This window comes from Pongo abelii, chromosome 8, assembly GCF_028885655.2.
Source record: "Pongo abelii isolate AG06213 chromosome 8, NHGRI_mPonAbe1-v2.0_pri, whole genome shotgun sequence".
Taxonomy (NCBI): Eukaryota; Metazoa; Chordata; class Mammalia; order Primates; family Hominidae; genus Pongo; species Pongo abelii.
The window spans coordinates 21,841,343-21,868,116 of NC_071993.2; the positions used below are offsets into that span (position 1 = coordinate 21,841,343).

The following is a 26,774-nucleotide window of genomic DNA, read 5'->3' on the forward strand; positions in this document are numbered from 1 at the left end:
TAATATATTAAGTTATTCTAAATTTGCTAAGGATATTCTTTAACTCAGACACCTGAACATATATTGTTTAAAAGTGACTTAAGCGTAATTCAATAATTATTCAATTTATTCTTAATCTACTGGTCTTTCAGTCTATCTTGTAAAATAATTACACTTCTCTTAATGAGGTTTTTACTAGAGTGTTACAATAAATGTTAGATAACATCTTGAGCAGAAGTGATTTTTATCAGTTATTGGTCTTGGGAAAGGGAAAGGATTCCTCTTTAAGATATTATATGAAGGGTGTATACATCCATATATGTATATAATCCTATATATTCTTATATATGTTATCCTTACATAATTATACATATATTTGAAAGATTCCTCTTTAAGTTTGTTATGGCAATTTTCTTAATTTGAAATAATTTTAGATATATAGAAAAGTTACAAGGACAGTACAGAGAGATATATCATGGATATCCTTCACTCAGCCTCCCCTAGTGTTAACTTATATTCTTACAGTACCAGCAGATCCAAGGAGAATATCTATTCACAATAGCCGTTCTCCTTACCTGGGCAGGTTAAGATTGAAATGTCGTATAATAGGTACTTCTTTTCCAAAAAGAATTTCTAGTCTTTATACCAGATCTTTTGAAACAGTCTTCTGTTATATTAGTAATTTGCTTTCAATGCACTTTTCAAAATCTATTTCCAAAGTATGCTATAGAGAAGTATGTGTATGTTAATGTTTCCTTTATTTCTTATTCCAGTTTTTTTAATATAAAAGCTTTCATGCCCTTCATGCTTCATAACCCTTATTTCTTTGGGTTAACGTGGACTTCCTTCCTTTCCCCTGAATCTTAATGCTTTTGCTTATTAATGGCAGCAAAGGTTTTTGAGTCTATGAAACGCCAGACACTGTGTGTGTGCTCTCTTCAGTAAGCCGTCTTCCTCTTCTCCATCTTCAGTGCTAATAAGCTATGGGATCTTTCCACTAAAAGGTGGGGGTTTCTTGGCTTGGAGGTACCAAGTCTTTCCGAAAGACTCATCAAGGGTCCCAGTATTAACTGTTACAAACATCAGTTAAGAAATGTAGGCTAAGCAGTGACAGTCATTTGTGTAGTCTTTGGTATCTCATCTTACCAACCTTAAAATGATGACGTTCGTGATTTCAGTTTCCCAGCAGAAATTAATATGGAATGTAGTAGATGTTTTTATACACCAAAATGACTCTATCTGTTAAAATTAATAACTTTTAATTTCTCTTTTGAAAGTCTCTTGTTTAGATAAATGTCTTTACTAGAAAAACAACTACCAGATTAGTTTTAGCTAACCCGTTTGGGAAATTGGTCATTTCCAATAATACTTTCATTTATTGTATTAACTTTTGCCAGCCATCTTTTAAAAATAGATACTTTCCTTCTTTAGCATACGCTAAAGATACTTTATCTTTTTTCTGATGATCGTCATTATGCAAATTAGTTGTTGTGCCATACTGCTTTCTATTTTGATCTTTAGTATATATAGATCTAATAGATAGGGAAACTAAGATAATTCAGAGACTAGATCAAGAAAATGCCACCCCTCTGAAATTTGAAGCTAATAAGGATAAATATTAATATAAAGCCCTTGGCAGAAGGAACCCTTCCTAAAAAAGAGTATATTTCTAGGTCTAGTAAGAGTTGGTTCTTTGGATTCTTATCTAAGGCAACTGATGAGACTGATAATTGAAAGCAAAAAGGTATTCCAAGTGATATATTGATATGTAACATACATGACTGCATGAACAAGAGTCAAAAGGCTGAGAGTGTTTCCTTGCTTTGGAAGTGCTAAGGCATCTAGAGGTACACTTTATAAAGTTAATAATAAACTAAAATGAGAATGCTATCCTCAGTGTCTTCTTTGAGAACCACTGCATCTGCATTCTGTACTGTTTTCTCTCTTGGTCATATTTTTCTCTGCCCTGTCCTGTGGTCAGCTGTTACTTCTTGCTGCCAACAAACTGTCTCAAGATAAGACTTTTTCTTCCTCCTTCTAATTAATTTTCCACTTCTAATCTATTAAATGTGTAGTGGATGTTTTTTAGAATTGTATGACAGTAAGAGTAAATTGGCTCTACAAAAGCTATTTTTAAGTATTTAGGATCTGAGACATTAACAGATGAGACGGGTAATACCTGTTTTTTCTGTTGAATTGTTTGTATTTTTCTTATTCTATATTGTTTTATTAATAGCTAAGATTCCCAAAGAATTGACTTCTGGAGAGATAAAAAAATCTTAACTGTATCTCTCTTTATGAATTGTGTGTTTTATGTGCCCTCTGCTACTAAATACATGGTAAGTGAACAGCACGATCTTCATGTTGAAGTTATAACTTACCTTTTCCTGAGGGACAGGTGATTGTTAAACAGAACTGAAGAGTACCAACTTACTGACTTTGTCTGCATATTTTTAATAAGAGGAAAAACAAAACCCAGAAATTGACAGATTTAATTTACACATTGAAGTGTGAACTATAAAATACACGCTTTGAGATAATAGAAAGCAAGGATGGTACATCCCAGAAACTGTTTCTGTGAACTGTAAATGCACATTTTCATGCTTTGTAAGTGGGCTAAAGGCCAAGATGCAATGTCATGATGTGAGTCTGTCCAGAAATACAGCTTCTTCCCTGTGTTATTTTGCTTATAACTACTGTGTTGTCTTAGTCTCTTGTGTGCAGTTATACATATCTAAATGTCCCCTATCTTTTGTTCTTGTTATTCAACTTCTTTACGATAGAAGTGCTTTAGTTCTTTGCCGATATTTTCAAGAGTTTTGTTCTGAAATAACTGCAATGATTTTAGTTTATAAAAGCTTCAGTTTGATTTCATTCATGAAAAAGAAGAACAATTCTACTTTAACATTTGTGGTTCTGTTAAATCTGAAAATTATTTCAGGCCACTGAGAGTCTTCTGTGAGTAACAGCATTTTGTATACAAGAGATTTGCCTCCAAAATGTCACATTTTAAGGTCATAATATTCTTAGAAAGTGGGAGAGAGCATGCACATCAAAGAAAGCATTTTTATTACAGTGGATTACGCAATACTTTGGCCAGCCTCCTTAGCTTCATCTGTTTAAGGGTTCATTTTCGCTTGTTTGGCACAGGTCCCAGTGAGGCCTTCAGAATTGTGGTTAGCAACATGAATGAATTACAAACTTTGGACGAGCTCTTCAGTTAGTAGAGCTGGCTTGCTGCCAAAAAGACAGTGCCTTATATGGGGTCAGGGCAAAGCTGTGGTTCGTTGAGTCCTGCATTGTATAGAAAACATACTTGGGATGCCTGTTTGCTTTCTTTTAAAATAAAAACAAAACAAAACAGAAAAAGCAGCAGGCTTCCAAGTCTATCAAAATAGGAAGTAACAAAATAGTGTGCAGGTTTTACTAATGACAGAGTTAAGCAATGGAAATACAGCTCCGTGTAGCTAAAATACTAGAAGTAAAAGTTGGACTTCTGACATCCTTAGCCAGCTTGTGATACGAGAGATTGAAGCATTTGGTTAGATACCTGTTGTCTTCCTGCTTTTATGTTACAGATGGCTTAATAAGATTAATTAGTCTCATGTCCACATGGCTACTGTGCCACTGGGGTTTGGTATCAGCTAGATACATTGAAAATTAAAAGCAGGAATAGTTAACTTTGAACGTGCCAATCCTTTTTTAAAAATTTGTAGTTATGGCCAGGCGTGGTGGCTCACGCCTCTAACCCCAGCTCTTTGGGAGGCCGAGGCGGGCGGATCATCTGAGGTCAGGAGTTTGAGGGTAGCCTGGCCAACATGGTGAAACCTCGTCTGTACTAAAAATACAAAAAATTTAGCTGGGCGTGGTGGCGGGCGCCTCCTGTAATCCCAGCCACTGGGAAGTCTGAGGCAGAATTGCTTGAACCCGAGAGGCGGAGGTTGCAGTGAGCCGAGAACACGCCGTTGCACTCCAGCCTGGGTAAGAGTGAAACTCTTTCTCAAAAAAAAAAAAAAAAAAAAAAAAAAAAAAAATTGTCGTTACGTAACCTTTTTTTTTTTTTTTTTGAAACGGAGTCTTGCTCTGTCGCCCAGGCTGGAGTGCAGTGGCGCGATCTCCTCTCACTGCAAGGTCCACCTCCCGGGTTCACGCCATTCTCCTGCCTCAGCCTCCCGAGTAGCTGGGACTACAGGCGCCCGCCACCATGCACGGCTAATTTTTTGTATTTTTAGTAGAGACGGGGTTTCACCGTGTTACCCAGGATGGTCTCGATTTCCTGACCTCGTGATCTGCCCACGTCAGCCTCCCAAAGTGCTGGGATTACAGGCGTGAGCCACCGTGCCCGGCCTAGTTATGTAACTTTTAAAAAATTGACATGTTGGAATGGTAAAACAAGTAAGAATGAAATTTGCTTTTCAGAAGGTCACAAATTTTGCTTATATTCTTAGGTTGGAGAATATAATTACTAGATCTATTAGAAGGGAAAACTTTAATATATTTTCAAATATAATTCATTTATCATTGTAATTTTTTCCATTTAGGCAAATACTCTATCTGGATCTTCTCTCAGTCAGGCACCATCTCATATGTATGGCAATAGATTAAATCCAAATTCATCAATGGCAGCTCTTATAGCTCAGTCTGAAAACAATCAAACAGGTAAGTTTTCAAGAATTATTAAACTCTAAAACCCTACTCTCACCTACTTTAATTTTTTTCCCCTTTTGGTTCATTTTATTTGAAAACATGCAGGGATGTGGTTAATAGACGATTGTACTTTAAAAAAATATTCACAGTTGGAAAATGTTAACTAGCTTGATTTTATTATTCCACATTACATTCATATATCATAACATCAATTTGTACTCCAAATTTATATAATTACAAACTGTCAATTTACAATAAAAAAGAATCACAGTTGGAAGTAAATAGTATGCTGTGCTGCAAAATAGCGATGTCCTTTCTTTTTTTTTTTTTTACTGTCTGAAATGGAAATGTTTCAACAGAGCCATCAGCAAGCAGGAATGCAGCAGTGTCTCCTGTGACTTTTGTGATTGATGTGTTCAGTTCTCAGTTCTATGCAATGAAAATAACATAACACTGGGCTTTTCTGTGAATAGCCTAAACCTTTATTTGCATAATTCATGAAATTGTATTACACAAACTTGGTTAAAAAAATCCTGTTAGAGAATTTCTGCAGTGTTTAGTAATCCTGTGAATGTTCACCAGTTGACGTTTTGTCGCATTTGTCTCTTGTACTGTCTTAATGAGCCACTGGATTTGCTTTGTTTCATTCCATCCTTAAGGATTGGTTGACATGTCCAAGTAGTCATGCCTGTTTGGGGGAAGGGAATGGATTTAGCAGTTCACCAAGAATGGATCAGTCTGTCTTTACCCTTTAAGGGTCAGAGGTTACCTGACTCAGAATAAGGGGAGGACAACCTTGAAAGAGGCCAGATAAGGTGATTTTTATAAGGAACTAACTGCAGGGGAGATACAAGTTACTTTCCAAGCAGAGATATTTGATATTACCTAAAGAATATTTTGAAAAGTTAATTTTTTTTCCTTTAAAATTCAGGATTCTGTATTCCTACTTGTTTTTGTCAATTTGGAAATTCAGTGTTTTATGTAATTTTATTCTTGGTGTAAGGCTCTAGTATCTAACACCATAATTTTAGTCTTGGTGTGCAGCTCTATGTAAATGTGTTTTATGGCTTGTCTTGGGATGCAAAGTGTTAAAAAATACAAAGCATAGGGATTTGCTGTGATAAGCATACAGATTAGCTGTCCACAGCTGTGATTCATTACTTTAACCGTAGAAATTAAAAGTGGCTGAGGGGAGGGTACAGCAAATGCAAACCACGCTTCTGTGCTGTAAAATTGAAAGGAATGAAAGAACAGAACATAATCCATGGCCTTCTACACCCACAAAAACGTGTAGGGACAACGCCTTACATGCCACAGTTCAGCAATTCTAAACTAGCAACATGCTAGATGTTCTATTTTCATGGGAACTGCAAAGATAGTGGTAAAGGTTTAATGTATGTTTTAGGAAAAATCAGGGCAAGAGTTTAAAACCTCTTATCTAGTGAGAGTCACTTTATCAGCTCTGAAATATTTACACTACAGATCAAGATCTTGGAGACAATAGCCGCAACCTAGTTGGCAGAGGAAGCTCACCCCGAGGAAGTCTCTCGCCACGGTAAGCGCTATTTACTGCAAAGTATAGGCAAATGAAACGTTTGAGATTTGGAAACTTTCTTATCTCATATCAGTAGAGTGTACATTTGTGAGGCTATAAAAGCATTCTACAGATAAGAAGCATGTCTAGACAAGAAAAATGATTCTAAATTAATTTAAATATTAATTTAAACGCCATTAGATTTCTAAGTAAAACAAACCCCTTTCCTTTGGTTTCCAATCAGTTCGAACTCTGTTATATTTATTACCTGTATACTGATTTGACTAATTCTTTTTGATCATAAAATAGTTTTAAGATCTCTTAAAGTTGTAGACCCAAGACTTTCAACTTTGGGTTCCAGTTTTAGCTCTGTTCGGTGTAGCACTTAATCCCTTAGTGTCTAGTTCCTAATTCAGTAAAGTCGTGTGGTAGATCACTAAACTCCTACTAGTTCTTAAATTGTTTGAATCAGTTATAGCAAATGTATTACCAGTTTTTTGAAATTATTTTATGACAGTATTCAGGTACCATTTATTAAAATATAATTAATATATTTGGGGTTATCAAACTGCATATTCCTTCTGTTCTAAATGGGGAGAATGTGGTATGAGATACTGTGTCTGTTTGTAGGGGAGAATGGAACTTTGGTGATGGCTATCTCTTTATTAATTTTATTTCCCTTCTGTGCCTTCTCTTTGTTTTCTCCGTGTTCTCTAATTTAGGAACCCTCCCTCAAGCATGGTGTTAGACTGGGTGACAATGGAGAGTAAGAGAAAAGCCCATTCTAGGGTCTTTCTTCCAAGAATGGGAGAAATGTGATTAAAAATGAAAACTTTGGTCAGGCGTGGTGGCTCATGTCTATAATCCCAGCACTTTGGGAGGCCAAGTTTGGAGGATTGCTTGAGGCCAGGAGTTCAAGACCAGCCTGGGCAACATGCCAAGACTCCATGTCTACAAAGTTTTGGTTTTTTTTGTTTTTTTTGTTTTTTTAAAATGAACTTTTTCATGTGATGACAGATCATGAATAACAGTATTGCTGATATATTTGGGGAATGTCTGTTAAGGAACATATTCTTTATCCTAAAGATTAGTTCAGTAACCACTAATTTTATTTTCTAATGGTACATCTAGTGATGCCTTTTTTCCTATATAATTCCTGGGTGAACTAAAAGTAGTATTGTTTTCCCTGATTGAACTCTGCAGAAAATCAAATATCCATTCTTTGGAAACCAGGAATCTGAAGAACACATGATAACATGATCTGAGTAGTCTGTGATTTTATGTTGTGGTTAATTCTATGTTGTTTTTCTTTTCAAAGAAGAAAGGTAATGAATGTTTGCTCAGTGTTTAGTGGAAGAAGCATTTTTCTGTTGCCCTTTTAAACTTAAAATATTACAAGCTACCGAGAATTATTTAAAAAGTGCTATTTTGCTTAATATAGTTTTTCCTTTTCATTAGTTAAATGGGACTTAACAAATGGTACTAAATTATTTTTAGCATATTATTTCCAACTTTATATTACTCTTTAGAAATCAGCCTGAGATGTAACAGCCTAAATTATCGTGGCATAATGTACTGTTTGCAGAGGGATGGCCAGTTGTGTGTAGCCCATAATGTTTACATATGGAATAAAAACCCCATTTGTTTAACATCTTATGAAAATTTTGCAGAGATACATATTAAGGCAGTGTCAAGAATACTAGTGGGTTGTTAGAAGACCTGAGTTGTATAGCCCAGCTCTTGTCACCTCACCAGCAGTGTGTCTTTGGACAAGTCATTAAAACTCCATCCTGTTTCCTCATTTGAAAATGGAGCCAATAAACCAGGTTTTGACTTCTCACTAGGTTGTTGTGGAGATCATATGAGATATATACAAATGCATTGGAAATTCTAAAGCTCTTTAAATGTATTATGTTAGAATGGTAGCTGGAGACCAGAAATGGCCACACTTATTTAAACCAAAAAGTGGAGAGAACATTACATGTTCATCTTAATACAAGTACTGTTTGTTTTAGAAGGTTTATCATTTGAAGTATAGATCTAAGACATTTTAGAAATATTCACGTAAAAGGATCAAAAATTGCTTTGGGGGCTGGGCACGGTGGCTCATGCCTATAATCCCAGCAGTTTGAGAGGCCTGGGCGGGAGGAACACTTCAGCCCAGGAGTTGGAGACTAAGATGGGCAACGTGGTACAACTCCGTCTCCCCTGCCCGACCTCCCCCACCGCCGCCCCCCGCCCAGAAAAAAAGCTGTGCGTGGTAGTGTGTGCTCTTGTGGTCCCAGCTACTCAGGAGGCTTGAGGTGGGAGGATCGCTTGAACCCAGGACCCAGGAGGCCAAGACTGTGGTGAGCCATCATTGCGCCACAGCACTCTAGCATGGCTGACAAAGTGAGACCCTGTCTCCAAAAATGAAAAAAATTACTTTGTTCTTCTTATTTCTTAATTGTGAAAATACTTGCAAATGAGTAATTTTTAATTGATAACAAAAGGCTGCTTTAAGATTGTTAAAAATTTCTTTTTAGTGACATTTGAGATTTTAGTTGGTTGTAAATTCAAATACCTTTCACAGTATTGTAATTGTTCAGGGTTATTATGATGGCAAATATATCAAAGCAGAGTGATGGAACCCTTTTCTGGGAAATTATTTTGAAGTCTAATTTTGTCTTTCCCCCTTTTGTCTTACAATGCCATACCAAGTTATTTTACAGCCTGTTTCAGAGATTGTTGGTGGTGTGTTTATATTTTCTAGTGGTTTTTAATTATCTGTGATGGCTAGCTATTTCCTTGATTCTATAATATTGGGAGGAAGAATGATAATTACTCAATTTTAGGCTAGATTATGGTTTTCTAAACCCAGGAACCTGATACTTCTGGCATAGGCAGCCTGGTGTTATAAAACTCATACAGGAGAAAAGGGGTCAGCTTAAGGTAAGAAACTGTACTCTCTTAAAAGCATTCCCCTTCTTTTTAACTTGAGAATTGTTTTCAACAGATCCCCTGTAAGCAGCTTACAGATTCGCTATGATCAACCAGGCAACAGCAGTTTGGAAAATCTGCCTCCAGTAGCAGCCAGCATAGAACAGCTTTTGGAGAGGCAGTGGAGTGAAGGACAGCAATTTTTATTAGAACAGGGTACTCCTAGTGACAGTAAGTATTCATTTTCTTATATGTGAATCAAGACAGATGGGCAGATGGACAAACAGGCAGATGGATGCAGAAGTCACTTTTCATCCAGAGTAGTAATGGGATTATGATATACATTTTATATAATATAGTGACAGAAAGTATAAGGTGAAGTGGTTTAATAGAAGAGATTCTATAGTGTTACTGCTTGGACTTGAATCCTGTCTTTACCTGTTATTAATAGTATGATCTTGGGCATGTTTTTTAAAGTTCTTTAATCTCCTATTTTTACAGTTGAGAGTAATAATGCACCCATATCAGAGGGTTATTGTGAGGATTAAATGACATGAAAAATATAAGGACCACTGCCTGGCTCACATATATAGCATTGTCTCGGTGCTTACCATGATTATACATATTGGTACTTTGTGTCTCCACTGTACTTTGTTCTTATCAGTTTACTAAAATACATGAGCACTGTCTTCTCTTACCCCAATTGTTTGAAGAAAACTTGCTCACCTCTGGAAAACTTACTTTAAAAAATACAAATAGTCAAGTATGGCCGGCTAGCTTCTTCATTTTATAATTTGGAGGAAGAATAATAATTATTGAATTAAATCTATAATTAGTATATATTATGCTTATCATCTGTTGGATTATAGAGCATGTACTATATATCTATATTTCAGTATCTTCACCATTTTAAGTATTAGGGCCGTGGGTGTAAAATGCAGATTTAAAATAGGTGGTGGTTAGCTGGAGATGAGGCCTTGTCTTAATTTTAGGGAAAAATAGGTGGTTTTCATCATTTTCGAGTATAAACTTTTGCTGCTTCATTTTATTGAAACATTTTGCTTATTGTTGGCTAGCTAAGTGCCATAAATTGGTATTTTATGAATGGTACCCTGACAAAAAATGCTAATTAATTGTGAGGAAATTCATGCCAGGCTAATCCTTTAAACACGATAGCTGGAGAATAGGTTTAGCTTAGTCTTACTGCATCTCATTTGGGCCCACTAAGGTTTCTTTGTGGGATCTTGGAGGGGAGGGATAAAAGTTAAATCCTTGGGAAATGGCCAGATGTGTCTGTACCAGAGGAGTTGTATCTTCTAAAGGCCCTGAGGTCATGTTAAACAAATATAACTTTTTAGTACGTGACGGACACTTCAAAAATCTTAACAGCAACCGTCTGTGTTGTTAGTTGGGAGGTCTAAGTTGTGGAAGGAATTGAAGTACTTGAGGTGATGGGGCCAGACTGAAAGTCAGCCTGTTTACAGGGGACGCGCCTCTCTCCAGGACTGGAGAGGTGGCTGGGCGCACACATAGCGCTCCCTGCTGGGTGACCTGCAGAGCAACATGCTGAGCAGCTGGTATTAGGGGCTTCCTGCCAGGCGTCTGATGGCAGCACTTCGTTTAAACCGAACAACAAACAAAAACATGTGCTCATTATTTTGGTAAAGGGTATTGGTGCGATCCTTAACCATTCTATATATGACTTCAATGTAAAATAGTGACAGGCACTTGAATTTTTGATAGGCTTTTATTTTGGTGAAAATAAAATGTCATCACTTTTCATTGAGAAGGGAAAATTACCTGAAGCTGGTGTGTGTTTTTTGGTATGTGGCAACAAAGTTTCCAGAAGGTACATCCAGGAACACTTTGCCTTTGTGCTTATAAAAATACAAACATAGATAGGAAATTTATATCCACAAACAAATTTAGGAACAAAACTTAATCATTTAGAAACACTTTACAGAATTTCTACTGTTCTATTTTAACTTATTTCTAAGGTTACCGGCACTGCGTAAAATACTTATGTGTGTACTTGTCATTATTAAAAACTATCCAAATGTGTGCTAGTTTTAGGAATGCTGAAGTCATTACACCAACTTCAAGTTGAAAACCGAAGATTAGAGGAACAAATTAAAAACTTGACTGCCAAAAAGGAACGGCTTCAGTTATTGAATGCACAGCTTTCAGTGCCTTTTCCAACAATAACAGCAAATCCTAGTCCGTCTCATCAAATACACACATTTTCAGCACAGACTGGTAAGTGTGAAAATATTTATTTTGTATCTAAGGAAAATAGGCTTTCAGTTTTATTTGTATTATAAGTGAGTAATAATTGGTCACCAGTTATATGAAGATGTAGAAAAGGAACTATAGGTCGTTTTTGAAGGGCATAAAGAATCCTGTTAAGTGATCAACTTGAATTTACTCTAACTTTCTTAGTCCATAATATAATGGTAAAATTTACTTAAATGTCTAATGATCTCGTTATTGATTTAAAGCGATGGTATTCAATATAGATTTTTTTCTTATTTAAATCAGTCTTAGGAATAGCAAGACTAGATATTTAAGTGGTTTTGATACGGGCTTCAGCATAAGCTTTTAAATAAGCCTTTAATCTTACACATAATGTAATTTAATAGGGTAAATAGGTTTCTTTTTGTCTTTTATTATTCTAGCTCCTACTACTGATTCCTTGAACAGCAGTAAGAGCCCTCATATAGGAAACAGCTTTTTACCTGATAATTCTCTTCCTGTATTAAATCAGGTAAATTTTGTATGGTTATTTTCATCTGTGTTGATTTACTTGTGAATAATAGTATATTATGTTAAAGGTTTAAAATTATTTTAAACAGTTTTGCTGTGTTCTTTAAACTTAGTTTCTCTTTCTTACGCTAGGACTTAACCTCCAGCGGACAAAGTACCAGCAGCTCATCAGCTCTTTCTACCCCACCTCCTGCTGGGCAGAGTCCGGCTCAACAAGGCTCAGGAGTGAGTGGAGTTCAGCAGGTCAATGGTGTGACAGTGGGGGCACTAGCTAGTGGAATGCAGCCTGTAACTTCCACCATTCCTGCCGTGTCTGCAGTGGGTGGAATAATTGGAGCTTTGCCAGGTAACCAACTGGCAATTAATGGCATTGTAGGAGCTTTAAATGGGGTTATGCAGACTCCTGTCACAATGTCCCAGAACCCTACCCCTCTCACTCACACAACCGTACCACCTAATGCAACACATCCAATGCCAGCTACACTGACTAACAGGTAAGAAACTTAAGTGTGTTTTGGGTTTTTTAGTGTAACAGAGTACCGGTGTTGTCTCTGCCTTAGATTGGGGCTTTCAATGTGTTCCTTTGTAGATATACCTTAAGAAGTCGCCAAAAATTTTAAGTATATTATACACAGAGTACATTTATTTTTGAAACTTAAGTAATTTAGATTACAATGAAATTAAGTTACTTTTAGTAACAGCATTAAGTATGTTCTGTGCTGAAAATTAGTCTTAATCTGTGATGTCTATTTTTAAATACTAGTTTTTCTTATTTCTTTGTATACTGTATCATAAATTCTGAAGAAAGATAATATCATAGTGGAGATAACATGAATATTAGTTTCTTAAAATTTATGTAATATTTTTAATGTTCTATTCAAAGATTTTTGATATAGGATAAAGGTCATTTATTTATCTGAATTCCCAGGAAGTGAGACTCACTGGTTTCATTGTACTGGAACTGCATTTGAATGTTTGTTCAAAACTAGGGGACTAAAGCTATGTTGTTATTAAACATACTTTTGGGGGAATGAATACTTTTAAATGGATTTGCAGTGGGTACTAGAAAGCTATTTCCTCTAGCTCTCTTCATTGGTGTTTAGTTTTACCATTGGGACCATTAGAAAAGGATAGGTCAAATCAGTAGTATGTTTGGATTCTTTGTTTCAAATATGTGTTTACTTAGTGTGAGTTAAATTATCCTTGAATAATTAAAGATAAATTATTACATATGCTTGTTAGAAACACATGTAAATTTCTATTCCAGTTAGGGCCTATTTGTTTTATAATAAAAACATTTCTTGACAATGTGAATTCTTGTTTAGCTGTACACATGCATATATATAAACTTACATATATATAGAAATAATTTGTACATAATTGTTTTCAAAGTGTTTGGATTCAAAATTGTACTTAAGTTATTAAACATCAAATTGAAAAGCTGTCTTTCATTTTTAAACTTCTAAAAATGCATTAGAGGTGTGTAGTAAAAAGTAAGAATTGTAATCATTTTTCAGTGCCTCAGGACTAGGATTACTTTCTGACCAGCAAAGACAAATACTTATTCATCAACAGCAGTTTCAGCAGTTGTTAAATTCTCAACAGCTCACACCAGTAAGTTCTTTCTTTTGATAATATCTTATTAGGAGCATGTGTTCTAAGATATAATATTCACTGTGGGTACAGATTCCTCCTTTGTGAAATAAGATTATTGAATGCATAATCCAAAAAGTTTTTCTGGCCGTGTGGTACAGGCTGTGATACCTGCAGTGATGTCACATTCACTCCTGAACTTAAAAGTCACAGGACACGTGGCATGGTGCTGCCATAGGCTCTGGTAACACGGTGCTGAGATGTGGTGTGTGTTTTCCTGGAGCTTCATTTTGATACGGGAGATGGATGGACATGATGCATGCTTTTTGGTTGTGATAAATGCTAAGAACAAAGAAGTGGAATAAGTGGGGAAGAACATAGGGAACCAAGGACTATTTTAGATAGGATGGCCCCGCCTCTGCAAGGGGTGACTTTTGAGCACAGACCGATGTGAGAGCTCAGGGAGTGTGCCTTTGTGACTTGAGGAAACACAGAGCGAAAGCACGTTGGCGGTAAAGGGGCAGCTGCTGTCAAAGGCCTGGACGTGCTTGTGTTTGGAAGAGGAGTCAGCAGCCGTGTGGTCAGAGGGTGGGAGAGGTCAGAGCCAAGGGGGTGGTCTTAGATGATCGGATACAACCTTTCTTGGCTGTGGCAAGAAATTTGGATTTTATCTTAAGTATGATGGAAGGCCACTGGCGAGTTTTTAAAAATCTATTACGGAGAATTTCAAGTGTACCAAAAGTAGAGCGGAGAGCACCCTGAAGACCTATGTACGCCGCATTCCATTCTCTCACCCAGTGCTAATAATCTCAGTTTTGTTTATCTCATTTCATTCTCCATTTTTTTCAGGATTAAGAATTGGAAGGTTTTGAACAGAATAGTGAAATAATGATTTACATTTTAAAGGATTAGTTTTGCTGCTATATGGAGAATAGTCTGTGTGTGTTATAGGGTGTGGGGGAGTGAAGACAGAGGCAAAAGTGGAAACAGGGAGTGACCCAGGCAGGAGACGTAGGTGTTAAAATAGTATGGGCTACGTATTGAAAACTGCCTGGAATTATGGTATATATATATATATTTTTTTTTTTTTGAGAGGGAGTTTTGCTCTGTCACCCAGGCTGGAGTGCAGTGGCACAATCTGGGCTCCCTGCAACCTCCATCTCCTGGGCTCAAGTGATTCTCCTGCCTCAGCCTCCCGAGTAGCTGGGACTACAGGCATGTCCCACCATGCCTGGCTAATTGTGTATTTTTTGTAGAGACAGGGTTTCACCCTGTTGCCCAGGCTGGTCTTGAACTCCTGACCTCAAGTGATCTGCCCTTAGCCTTCCAAAGTGCTGGAATTACAGGCGTGAGCCACTGTGCCCAGCCAAGATGTTTTGAAGACAGAACCGACAAGACTTGTTTGCTGGACATACAAGAGAAAGACGAATTCTGAATGGTTGGATAGTGACTTTTACTGAGATGTGGGAGAACAGAACCCAACCAGTTTTGGAGAGAAAAATAAGTGTCATGGACACACTAAGCTTGAAATCCCTTTAGATGTACAAGTCAAATGGAGATAAGGCAGTTGCATAGTAGGTGTCTGGAGTCCCAGGCAGAAATGCAGTTAGAGATAGAAATCTGGGGTTAGTGCTGCACAGGTGATGAGGGCCATCAGATTTGATGCGGACTCCTAGAGCATGAAGACTGAGTCCTGGACACCCTAGAAAAGGAGAATAAGCCAGTAAAGAAAGGCTATTGAGAAACCGTGGCCAGTGAGCCAAGAGAAGGACAGTGTGGCATCTTAGGGACAAGGTGAAGGAAATGTTTCCAGAAAGGGAGGAGTCAACTGTGTAAAATGCTTCTGTGGTAGGGTAAGAAAGAATTGACCAACCGGGCCTGCTGGGGCATGCCTGTGATTCCAGTTAATTGGGAGGCTGAGGTGGGAGGATCACTGGAGCCCAGGAGGTTGAGGCTGCAGTGAGCCATAATCATGCCACTGCACTCCAGCCTGGATGACAGGGACTGTTTCTTAAAGGTTGGCTAGAGGCTTTTTTACAGTTTGGGTGTGATAAAAGTAAAAACCTCATTAAATGGTTCAAAAGGAAATGGGAGGAAGAGGAAGTAAAGATAGCATATGGGCACCTCAAGACATGTCACTTTGGGAAGCAGGAGGCAGATGTGGTAGGTACACGGGGCAGTTTCGACTCATTTTGAATGTGACAGCATGTGTGTATGTTGATGGGACATTGCTGGGATAGGAGAAAAGAAAGGTGCTAGCAGAGGAGGAGATGAGAACAGTATTTCACTGCCCCAGCAAGGCAGGCAGAGCAACTGGAGGTGGGTTTTATGTGGAGGGTTGAAGCAATCCCACTTTCAGTGCTTCTGATTTTCTTAATTAGAAGTAAAGTGATCAGCAGAGGGAAGGAGATGGGTGTTAACGGTTAGATAAGAGGGGAGATGGAAAATAGAGAACTTGTAGAAGGGGAGAAAGTATGGACCGAGACCCAAGTGGGGTTGTGGCTCAGGTGCAGGGCAGGCCTGGCCCTGTGGGCAGTCGTGGGGCTTCCTCCAGACCCATTTCCCTAGCACTCTTCATTCAGTTGGGCTGCTTGGAGAATGCATTGCTCAATTAACACAGGATGTCAGCCTTTGTAATTTCTTTCTAAATATATTTATGTACTTTTTTGCTGTAGTAAAAAATATATTGAAAATACTTTTGATTCTGGATCATTTTCAGTCTGTTTTTAGAGTGGTGTTAAAGGCACACTGCATATAAGTGTATATAAATTCTTAAATGCTGGCCGGGCACGGTGGGTCATGCCTGTAATCCCAGCAGTTTGGGAGGCGGAGGCGGGCGGATCACGAGGTCAGGGGTTCGGGACCAGCCTGACCAACATGGTGAAACCCCATCTCTACTAAAAATACAAAAATTAGCCGGGTGTGGTGGCGCGTGCCTATAATCTCAGCTACTCAGGAGGCTGAGGCGGGAGAATCGCTTGAACCCGGGAGGTGGAGGTTGCAGCGACCCAAGAGCACACCACTGCACTCCAGCCTGGACCACTAGAGCGAGACTGAGTCTCAAAAAAAAAAAAAAAATCTTAAATGCTGACACTAAGATGGGGTCTTGTTTTTTCTTACCTGTTGCCTCATCTTAATATGAGCACTAAAACTCCATTTATTTGGGTGTCTTCCTATGAATCAGGATTTTACTCTAATAATAGCACGTGTAGCTGTCTCATTTCCAGAACATGGTTAAGGAATTTTCAGCACAAATTATTGCTTGGAGACCATGAGGACTAAAGGACTGTACTTTTTCCTTCATCTGCCAATGTCATGGGCTAAAGTTTGTTCATTTACAGGGATCAAACTTGATGTAGGTGAGGATTTTGTGGAAGCCTCTGCACAGCTTCCACCCGACACTCTTGCTTGACCCTGCTTCCCCCAAATGACCTGCATGTTGCTAAATCCAGTGGTCCGTTCTCATTCTTCATCTTACATCACCTGGCAACAGCATTTGACAGAGTTGATAACTTTTCCTCCTCCTCGAAACATTTCCTCCTCTTAGCTTCCAGGATACCACATCATCTTGGTGTCTTACTACCTAACTGGTCATTCCTTTTTAGCATCCTTTCCTGGGTCCTCCTCTTCAGCCTCTTGAGAGTGCCCGAGGTGGAATTCAGTGATCTCCCATCACTGTCTGTAAATAGCATCTCTGGGCTGATACTTACATCTCCAGCCAGACCTCTCTCTGGAGCTTCAAGCTCCTGTAATCCAGCTGCTCACTCAGTAGCTCTGCTGGTGTATCTTAAAAGACATTTCAAACATAACGTGTCCAGAACCGAACAGCTGATCTTCCTGCAAAACCCCGCCCCACCCATCGTTTTCCTAACCTCAGCTGATGGCAGCTCCATCCTCACTCTGACACCCCACATTGACTCCATCCTGAAATCAGACTGTGCCACTTCTCAAAACCTTCCCGTCTTACTATGAATACAAGCCAAGGTGGCCATGCCTTGCCACTGCAAGCTGTGTTCTCTCCTCACTTCCTCCTGGCTCCCTCCACCCTCCCCCGGTCCTTGCTGCTACTGGATCCTGCTGGACCTGCTCCTCTGGAGACCCTTGGCACTGCCTGGAAATCCTCACCTGCCCCCGTATCCACCCAGCGAATTCCCTCATCTCCTCCAAATCTTCATCCAGATGTTAACTTCGCAATGAAAACTGCCCTGGCTAATCTGCTTAAAATTACAACCTGACCATTAAACCCTACTCCCTCCAGACTTTCTCATACACAGTTCTGTTTCCCTTGACGCAGAGCAGTAATCACATTCTAACGTTTTCATTTATTTCCCTTTCCCTGCTCAATGTGTTTCAAGCACCAAAAGCAGTGCCTGGCACCTAGTAAGCACTCAGGAAATCTATAAATATATGCTGCATGGAGTATATGCTTGCTGTAGACTGGTAACTGCATCAAGAAAGCACCCTAATGACAGGCAGAAACGGGAACTTTAAAGTTGTTTTAAGTTTGGAAAGGGTTTGACCAGGCATGATGCATTCAAATGTCCACCTTGATTTCTCTAACCTGCTGCACTCCCTGATTGATCATCACGGATAACCCTAATAGAGGTCTCCTGTGTGTGTCCTGTTTTGAAAATAAGCTGTTCACTGAAGATACTGACATTTTACGGTAGATGTTTATTATCTAGTGCAGCATATTTTTCTAGATGAGATACTTGTTTTCTTTCTTAGCAAATATCTAATATTAAAGGAAAGAAAACATAAGGCAGCTCATCTGACTGCTGAATTCCGTGCTTGGCAACTCATTTTCTCTCACATGTTTTTTGCCTAAGGAACAACATCAAGCCTTTTTGTATCAGTTAATGCAACATCACCACCAGCAGCACCACCAACCTGAACTTCAGCAGCTGCAGATCCCTGGACCAACACAAATACCCATAAACAACCTTCTTGCAGGTACACAGGCACCCCCACTTCACACAGCTACCACCAACCCATTTCTCACCATCCATGGAGATAATGCAAGTCAGAAAGTAGCAGTAAGTATGTTTTCCTTCTACATCTAATGAAACAAGAACTGTATTGATTAATCAGAGATGACCATTTTCCAGTCTAGTTTTGTTCCCCTGATCATTTCTTCTTAAAACCAGTTGCTTTTAGTGATGGATATTATAGGCAAAGGATCTAAGCCAATTTATACGTCCCCTAAGTATATCAGTTTGAATTTGTACATTAGGTTTGAAGGCTGTTTTGTAATTCAGCAATTTTCAAGATGACAATATATTTTAGTTAGCAAGTCATATGGGACAATCAAATCAGAAGACAATAGTTGGTGCTTTCTGAGAAGCTTTGTTTATAGAACCAGTCTGTATAACTTGGAAATATTTTTATTTTACTCCAAAGTGCTTTTTACACATTAAGTATATTTATTACCAAGATTAATATATACATTTTAGGGCACACAATCCAATTATTCTACCAAATTAGAGAAAGTAAATCACAGTCACATCTGTAATGGAATTCAAATTTTTAGTTATTAATTTCATGTAAGTGATGGCATCTTACCCTTTCAATGTGAAAGTTAAATTAAAAATGGATGCAGGAACAGTATTCTACACATACAGTAGAACCCATTTTAAGGCCTTTTCGATTAATTCTCCCCTTCAATTAGGTCTACTTTACTGGACTATCAATGTTTCCCCTAAATTCCAGTTCAGGGCAGAATCCTGTTAGAGGAAGGCTGTGGGGATGTAGAATGGAGACTGGACATCAGGAAAAGGAAGAAGGGAGGGACTGAGGTGGGAGACTTGGCAAATGAGTGTTCAAAGTTGCAGTGTTTGCTGTTTCCCGTTACTTTGAAAGTTTTGTTTACTGTGCTTTTAGTCTTCAGAAACTTTAGTTTGTACTTAGTAACGAGAATTATTCAAAATAGAGGATTGTTTTTCATGAACTCTTCAATGCTTTCTGTTTGCCCTCTTGTCTCGCCTACTTCCTGTCATCACACCGTGTTACCTTCCCAGTGTTCTGCTGACATGGGCAATTTTCAGTGATTTTGTATTTGAGTTCTTTGGTAGTATTTTTTCCCCCCCGTGTTTCACAAGTGTTTTTCTTGTGTTAAGAAATGCACTAATTACAAACTTTTCCTAGGTTATACAATATGAAATGTACTTAATAGAAAATCACAGTAATTTAATGAGCTAATAGAGTGCTCATAATAGAGAACACAGCGCTGGTAGGTGCTGTTTGCTTAGTACCCTGCTATGTGCCAGGTGTCCTTGCTAGATACAGTGACATCTGTGATTTCAGTCTTTAAAGTAATAATAGGCTATAACTCCATTTTTTTATAGATTAGTAAAAGGAAACGCAAAGAAAGCCCAAGGACAAATAGCAAATGTGGAATCACAGCCCATGACTTTCTTAGCCCATAAAAATTTCATTCTCTACAGTACCATGTTACTTCTGTGGAAAAGTTGATTTTGGAAGATGAATTCTGCATGCAATCTTTAGAAGTTCTGTCCCTCAGATGGGCCCACCTCTTTGGTCTTTTTATACTGTTGAATTTAATGTTTTTAAAGTATTTACTAGTAAATTCTTGTCTATATATTACGTTGCAAGTAGCCTTGCCAACTTGCAAGAAAACAGGGAATAACTTTCTACCACATTTTATCTCAGTCACAGCTTCACATTCGATGATATTATCAAAAGTTGATTCAGCTAACGCATCTGCTCTTTTGTTTAACTGCAGAGACTTAGTGATAAAACTGGGCCTGTAGCTCAAGAGAAAAGTTGACACCTGAGAAACATCTAGAAATTGCCTATCCTGCTGTTCTAGCACTTCATCTGGCTGCCTTTGCAGTCCTTTTACTACAGCTATGAAGAAACGCAACAAGAAACTCAATGCACAACAAAGGATTAATTGCTGCAAGGACATTCTTGTAAGACTTTGATTAGTTTTCTTGTTGCTTTGTTGCACTGAAATGGAATTCCCGTGCCCCTGCCCCTTACCCCGGTTTTTTGAACATGGAAAGAAAATTTAATAACTTTTTAAAGTGACATAATTTACATGCAATATGTTTAATATAGTTGGTATACAACTAGTTTTGTTTATAAATTGGAGATACAAATAGCAAAACTAAATACTTGTTCCATTTACAAACTACTTGATTTTATTGTACAAGTTGAAATATGCTCTTTTGTTTGGGTTACAGTATGCTTGCTCTAAGTCAAATTCTAAGGAACTAATTTCTTCTCCTAGAGTTCCACTGATTCAATATCACAAATATATAGCACATCACCTGGGACTTGGCAATCTTTCATTGTTAAAAAAGATTTCCTTTCTAATGGGATTTGGCCAATTTTGGTAATGAAGTTAGGATGGTAATGTCTGCATCTGCTAAAGGTAATTTTCTTTTGAGAATTGCTTTCTTTAGTGTTAAGACCTACTCATATTTTAAAGAAATCTTGAGTTAAGTGAGTTCTGAGGCTGCTGGGGGAACCAGATCAATTCAAAGCTAAATACTTCTTTCAGAAAGGGGCCACTGTGGAAAGTGCTGGTGGGGTTTGCCGTTGATCAAGTGCCTCCATTGTGCTGCAAGGGCTGTAGACAGCAGGGTGGGACAGTCAGTCCTCCGAGCAGCAGGAATCATCCCGTCACCTGCAGCCTTCCCATGCTTCCGCCTTTATTCAGAACTTTCTGTGCCACTGTAGATAGCTCAGGCAAAACTATTACCTGGGTATTTATCCACTAATGAGTCACAAGAAAAGGAGTGGATTTGGTAAGAATAGAGATTTGTTTTATTTAAACCACTTCCCATTACTGACCATTAAAAGCTCACCACTAGAGTTCCTGAAACAGGTGAAACCTGTATGACAGCCCTTCCACTTTGGGGAGCCACGCTTTTGATGTGACAGTACTGCAGAGTGATCCACCACTGGGGATGTAATCATCAGACTGTTCTTCGGTGTGTGAATTATTAGTGGAAAAGACCCAGCTGTAATTAGACCTCCACTGTGTACTTAGCTGGAAGAACATGTTAATTCTGCAATATGTTTCTTGGTTAAACATTGCACAGTTCTTACCTCATTTCTGTAAATAAAGTTTTGTGAATCTGTTTTGTATTGTGAAAAATTCATAAGATAACATTGATATTTTGATTTGTAATATTTCTAATTGGTAGATTTAATTGAAAAGTAAAATTAATTTATTTTTATATGTTCAGGGGAATTTTAAAGTCAAATCTTTTGTAGATAATTTAAAAAAATCAGTGTGGTTTATTTTACTTATTTAACCCACTGGTTGTTATTCTGTAACAGTTTGTATAAATGGTAAATTTTGAATGTGTTGTTATTTTACCTAGATGTAAAATTCCACATGTATTAAAATGTACAAAGTTTTGTTAATAAAATTTAATAATGTTTATAACAACTCCGTGCCCTTCTCATCTGGAGAGGATGGAGGGGGTGCACCCATGTTGCTTCCTCAGGGAGTCTTGGCCTGTGTTTTGTGTTTGGAGCACTGGTATATTGCCCCGGAGTTAATGGAAACTCTCATGAGCAAATGCTATACGATGTGCAAAGCATTCTGTAAAGCAGTGTGCAGTACAAACCCACCTCAGGCTCAGAGATATTGGATCATCCTCAGATGAGATGGAGAGAGAAGAGGGAAATAGCCTCGGTGGAGATAAAAGGAAAACAAAGTCCTTTTAGATGAGATAATTAGAGCCTGTTGATAAAGCAGTACTCACACTTGGTAGAGATTCAATTCTTCTTATTTATACAGTTAGCTTTAACTAGAGGCATTCCATGAAAGAGAAGCCCAATCTACTTAGTGGTCTTGGGGTCTTGGTAAGCATCAGAATCACCTGTGGTGCTTTTCAAAAATATAAATGCTCAGACTTTTTATCCCAGACTTAACTGAATCAGAACATACTGATCTGTGTCAAGTGCTCCTGGTAATTAAGAGGCACATGAACAAGAAAAACTGGGCCTAGGCTATAAACTTTATGAAGGAGTGAGTTTTGGGTTCCTGGAGAGATTTTTTTTTTTTTTTTATGCACATGAAAAATAATTACGATTCTAGGAAGTCGTCTCTTCTCCCAAGGCGAAGGATTACCTTCCCTCTAGAATGACAGGTGACTCATCCGTCAACTCCTGCGAGTTTAATTTCTTAACATGTGTCCTTTGCCTTAGCTGCATGTTTGTAAGTGTCCGCTTCTGTAGCTCTCTGGGTTCCTGGAGGCTCCGGGACATCGACCTCGTCATCCTGGGTTGCTGCCCTGCAGGGCCCTGGCAGCTGCTGGTTCATATGTGCTCCTTGTGCTCTGGGAAGGGCACTGAAGAGCTGCTGCCCTGCTAGTGGCCCCTGAGCCTTGAAGAAGGTCTACACTGGCTGGTTGCCGTCTGCACTTCTGTGCTTTAGTCCTGCGGATGTGCAGTCCATGTTGTGGGTCAATATCAAGCACCAGGCCAAGACAGAAAAGCCAAGTCGCTGTCTGTCTTATGCTGTCTACCAAGCAGAAGGGAACGATGATCCCATAATCCTCCCAATAGGAGAGGCCCTTGGAATTGCAAGGGAGGTACCACCTTACAAGGAAATGTAATTTTGCTTTCATAAGTGGGTTATGTACCTAGGTTTTAAAAGAAATGGTCTCACTCTGTCGCCCAGGCTGGAGTGCCGTGGTGAGATCATGGCTCACTGCAGCCTCAAACTCCTGGGCTCAAGCAATCCTCCCGCCTCAGCCTCCTGAGTAGCTGGTACTACAGTCAGGAGCCAACGTGCCTGGCTGTCTGGGTCATGTCCTTCTGAGTAGAAATCTCAGTGAGACAAATACTGTTTTACTTATTGAAAATAAAACACATCAATGATACCATCTTTTCATATAAACTAGGCCTTTCAAAATGAAATAGGGGTGAACTTTTATAATTTGGAAGTCATTTTTAAAATAATTTTTACTTTGTCAAAATTCATGTCAATTGTTTTTCCATTCCCCAATCTGTTATTTGCAACAAAGGAAATATCTTTTTCACACCACTTAACTGATTTTTGCAATTCAGTCAAGATTTATGTGAAAATGTAAGTTTCCTTTGACTGTGACTTAGGTCACAGTTCAAGTTTGGCAGGTCTTTAAGGGACAGATTCCCCACTGAGGTAAACGAATGGGGGCAACACATGTCCCTTCCAGCTGTCTCCGACGTGTCTCAGCCTCAGATCCCTGGTTGCATCAAGGTCTGGAGGTCTACAGTCACATGGTTGTGGAGCAGACAAAGTGCCTGTTTTCCAAGTTTGTGATCCACATCCATCTCAGGGCACTGGTGACACTTTTAGGTGTTACCATTAACCTGTTTAAGTAATAAAAATTATCATGACCACTTTTAAGAAATTTGAAACCAGAACAGAAGGCCTGTCACTTTTTTTTTGGGGGGAGACTGAGTCTCACTGTCACCCAGGCTAGAGTGCAATGGCGCAATCTCAGCTCATGGCAACATCCGCTTCCTGGGTTTAAGCAATTCTCCTGCCTCAGCCTCACGAGTAGCTGGGATTACAGGTGCACACCACCACGCCTGGGTAATTTCTGTATTTTTAGTAGAGATAGGGTTTCACCATATTGGCAGGCTGGTCTTGCCTCCCGACCTCAGGTGATCCGCCCACCTCTGCCTCCCAAAGTGCTGGGATTACAGGTGTGACCCACTGTGCCCGGCCTCCTCTCACTTTTTATAAAATGATACATCTATAATTTTAGTATTTTCTCTTTTCCTACCTGGTTGAATATACAAAGTTATGGCCTGCTTTTGTCACTTAAATAAAAAGTGACAGGAAAGATCTTAGAAATCAAATTTTGTGTTTATTAAACTCATCTTTTGGGCCAGATAGGCAGTTTCCCACGGGCATGGTTGTCACAGCAGGAGCTGTGTAAATGATGTTCCCTTGTCTTTTAGGGGAAGGGGCTCTCGGGATTGGGGGAGTAGGGGCAGCATAAAGGGCAGGGTTGGAGAGGACTATGCTAGTCACACGGGATCAGGAAATGAGGCTGGAAGAGGGTTGTGGGTTTGCAAGAAAGAGATGACTGGTGCTGTGCTGGAGTGTGGTTTCTGTAGTTCCGTGGCCACAAAACGAAGATTGTAAATGCGCATTAAGGCAGCAAGCAGCGTGGATAGTGCAATGAGGCACCCTCTCTACAAAACAAAGTTAGCCAGGCATGGGGTATACACCTGTAGTCCGAGCTATTCAGGAGGCCTAGGTGGGAGGATCATGTAAACCCAAGAGGTCATGGCAGCAGAGGTGATCATGTCACCACACTGTAGCCAGGGTGACAGAGTGAGACCTCATCTCTTTTAAAAAAAAAAAGGGGGGGCTAGCAACTGGTCAGGCATGATTACTCACACCTGTAATCCCAGCACTTTGGGAGGCCGAGGCGGGTGGATCACCTGAGTTCGGGAGTTCGAGGCCAGTCTGACCAACATGGAGAAACCCCGTCTCTACTAAAAATACAAAATTAGGTGTGGTGGCACATGCCTGTAATCCCAGCTACTCGGGAGGCTGAGGCAGGAGAATCACTTGAACCCGGGAAGTGAAGGTTGTGGTGAGCTGAGATTGTGCCATTGCACTCCAGCCTGGGCAACAAGAACGAAACTCCATCTCAAAAAAAAAAGGCGGGGTGGGAGATTGGCTAGCAAGGTGCAGAGTGGGTAAATTCAGGGGAAAGGCAGATGGGAGAAGGGAGGAGGTGGGTATCAGGAGACAAGTGTGTTATTTCTAGATCTGGGTCCAAATATTCTAGATGAGCTCACCGCGTCTTCTCTGGCCTGCTTTTTGCTGCAAACTCCCAAATTCCATGAAGTTGAATTTTCAGGTTTTCTTCACAACTCTTGGTACATCTGGTTTACTTCAGTTACAACCAGAGCTAGGCCTTTGGTTGGTGAGAACTCCAGCGCCCCACCCTCCAGGTGAGCCACCAGTGTGGCCACCACCCTTGTCTACTTTCAGTGGGAGAGCCATGTCCTTCGAGTGTGGGCAGTTGGCAGAGGGTTTTCCCGAGGGTGCTGAGCCAGGCATCATGTCAAGCCCTTCACCTGCCTTGCTTCACACAACTCTGTGAGGGCTGTTTTGTCTCCCCCATTTTGCAAATTAGGAAGTTGAGGCTTAGGAATGTACAGAGTCACATAGCTGCCAAAATGTGAATTGGTGCAATTAAGAACAAGAATGATCTGAGGCAGGTAAAGTGGCAGCACCCCATGATGCTCTTAGAGCCCCTCCCGACTCAGAGTTCCTAAGGAGTGGTGGAGGCTGGGATGCCTCTTCAAGATTGAGGCCTCTCGGGGTGTGGGCTTGGTCCATCCATCCAGCACTGGCTCCCAGCACAATTCCACCCCTTGCTGTGCACCCCAGCAAAACCCAGCCATGCTGTTCTTGAACATGCCATGTCTCTGACATCCCTGTGCCTTTCCCAGACATCACTGGTAACTAGAATCATAAAGGCCTGGACGTGGCTGTGGCTGGAGTTTGAGCTGTCCCTGGCTCTGCATTCATTCATAGTCTTTCCAAGGGGTGTAGGGGTGTGCGAGCCTTAGCCTGGGTGCAGACTGGAAATGAACTAGGGAAGAAACCAGAAACCCCTTGGTGGACCTGTGAATTGAACTGGTTTGGAGAATTCAGGTGAGATTATGTGAGACGACTGGAGAAGACAGACAAGTTGGAATCCCCCCCCCAAAAAGCTAGGGATGCTTCAACCCCCTGGAGGCTTTTAGAGAAAAGGAATTCACCTTTTCTAAGGCCCTAGCTCCAAGTGAGCTGCTTTCTCAACTCCCTGGGAGGGACTCGCACCCTCCAGCTTACTGGAGAGGAGACCACACAGGCAGGTTGCCATACCTCTGCTCTGGCTCTTTTGGACATCAGGGAAGCACCATAGCTCCCTGAATAGAGTGGAGGATTCTGCCGGGGTTTAGAGCAAAGGGCTCTGAAACCAGAAAGTTGACCCTCACCAGACCCCTACAGAGGGGGGCAGTTGAAGTCACTCGGGTGGGAGAAGGGTGAAGACAAGGAAGAAGACTGCAGACTTTGGGGACACCAAGACTAACAAAGCAAAAGATGAAACATCTGGAGAGGAATCTGAGGAGCCACCAGGGGAACTCTTGGTTTGATTTACATCCATTTCACTCCAGAATGTGAGGCTGTAGAAAGCTGGAAGATGTCATATACCACCTTCAGTATTAAAGGGGTAAGGTCAAGCCTGAAAGCACCTTTTGGACATAGTACTTAGGTATTTGGCAACATGAACAGGAGCAGCTTTGGTGGCGGGAAGAGAGGTACCGGAGTCAGATGACAAGGGGCTAAAAGGTAGGAGGC

The 26,774-nt window shown here is 39.8% G+C and overlaps 1 protein-coding gene across 22 annotated transcripts in view; it reads left to right on the top strand.

Annotated features, from left to right (window-relative positions):
- The window catches only part of MLLT10 (MLLT10 histone lysine methyltransferase DOT1L cofactor), a 226,161-nt gene extending 204,304 nt beyond the window's left edge, over positions 1-21,857 (top strand). For all 22 annotated transcript variants that reach the window (XM_054522034.2, XM_054522041.2, XM_054522035.2 and 19 more), the window contains 9 exons: positions 4,521-4,638; positions 6,109-6,181; positions 9,156-9,310; positions 11,147-11,335; positions 11,755-11,843; positions 11,975-12,336; positions 13,360-13,456; positions 18,265-18,471; positions 20,178-21,857. In XM_054522034.2, the coding sequence (XP_054378009.1) occupies positions 4,521-4,638; positions 6,109-6,181; positions 9,156-9,310; positions 11,147-11,335; positions 11,755-11,843; positions 11,975-12,336; positions 13,360-13,456; positions 18,265-18,471; positions 20,178-20,222 (1,335 nt within the window). In that variant the 3' untranslated portion in view covers positions 20,223-21,857. The remainder of the gene's footprint in view (positions 1-4,520; positions 4,639-6,108; positions 6,182-9,155; positions 9,311-11,146; positions 11,336-11,754; positions 11,844-11,974; positions 12,337-13,359; positions 13,457-18,264; positions 18,472-20,177) is intronic.
- The last annotated feature ends 4,917 nt before the right edge of the window (positions 21,858-26,774 follow it).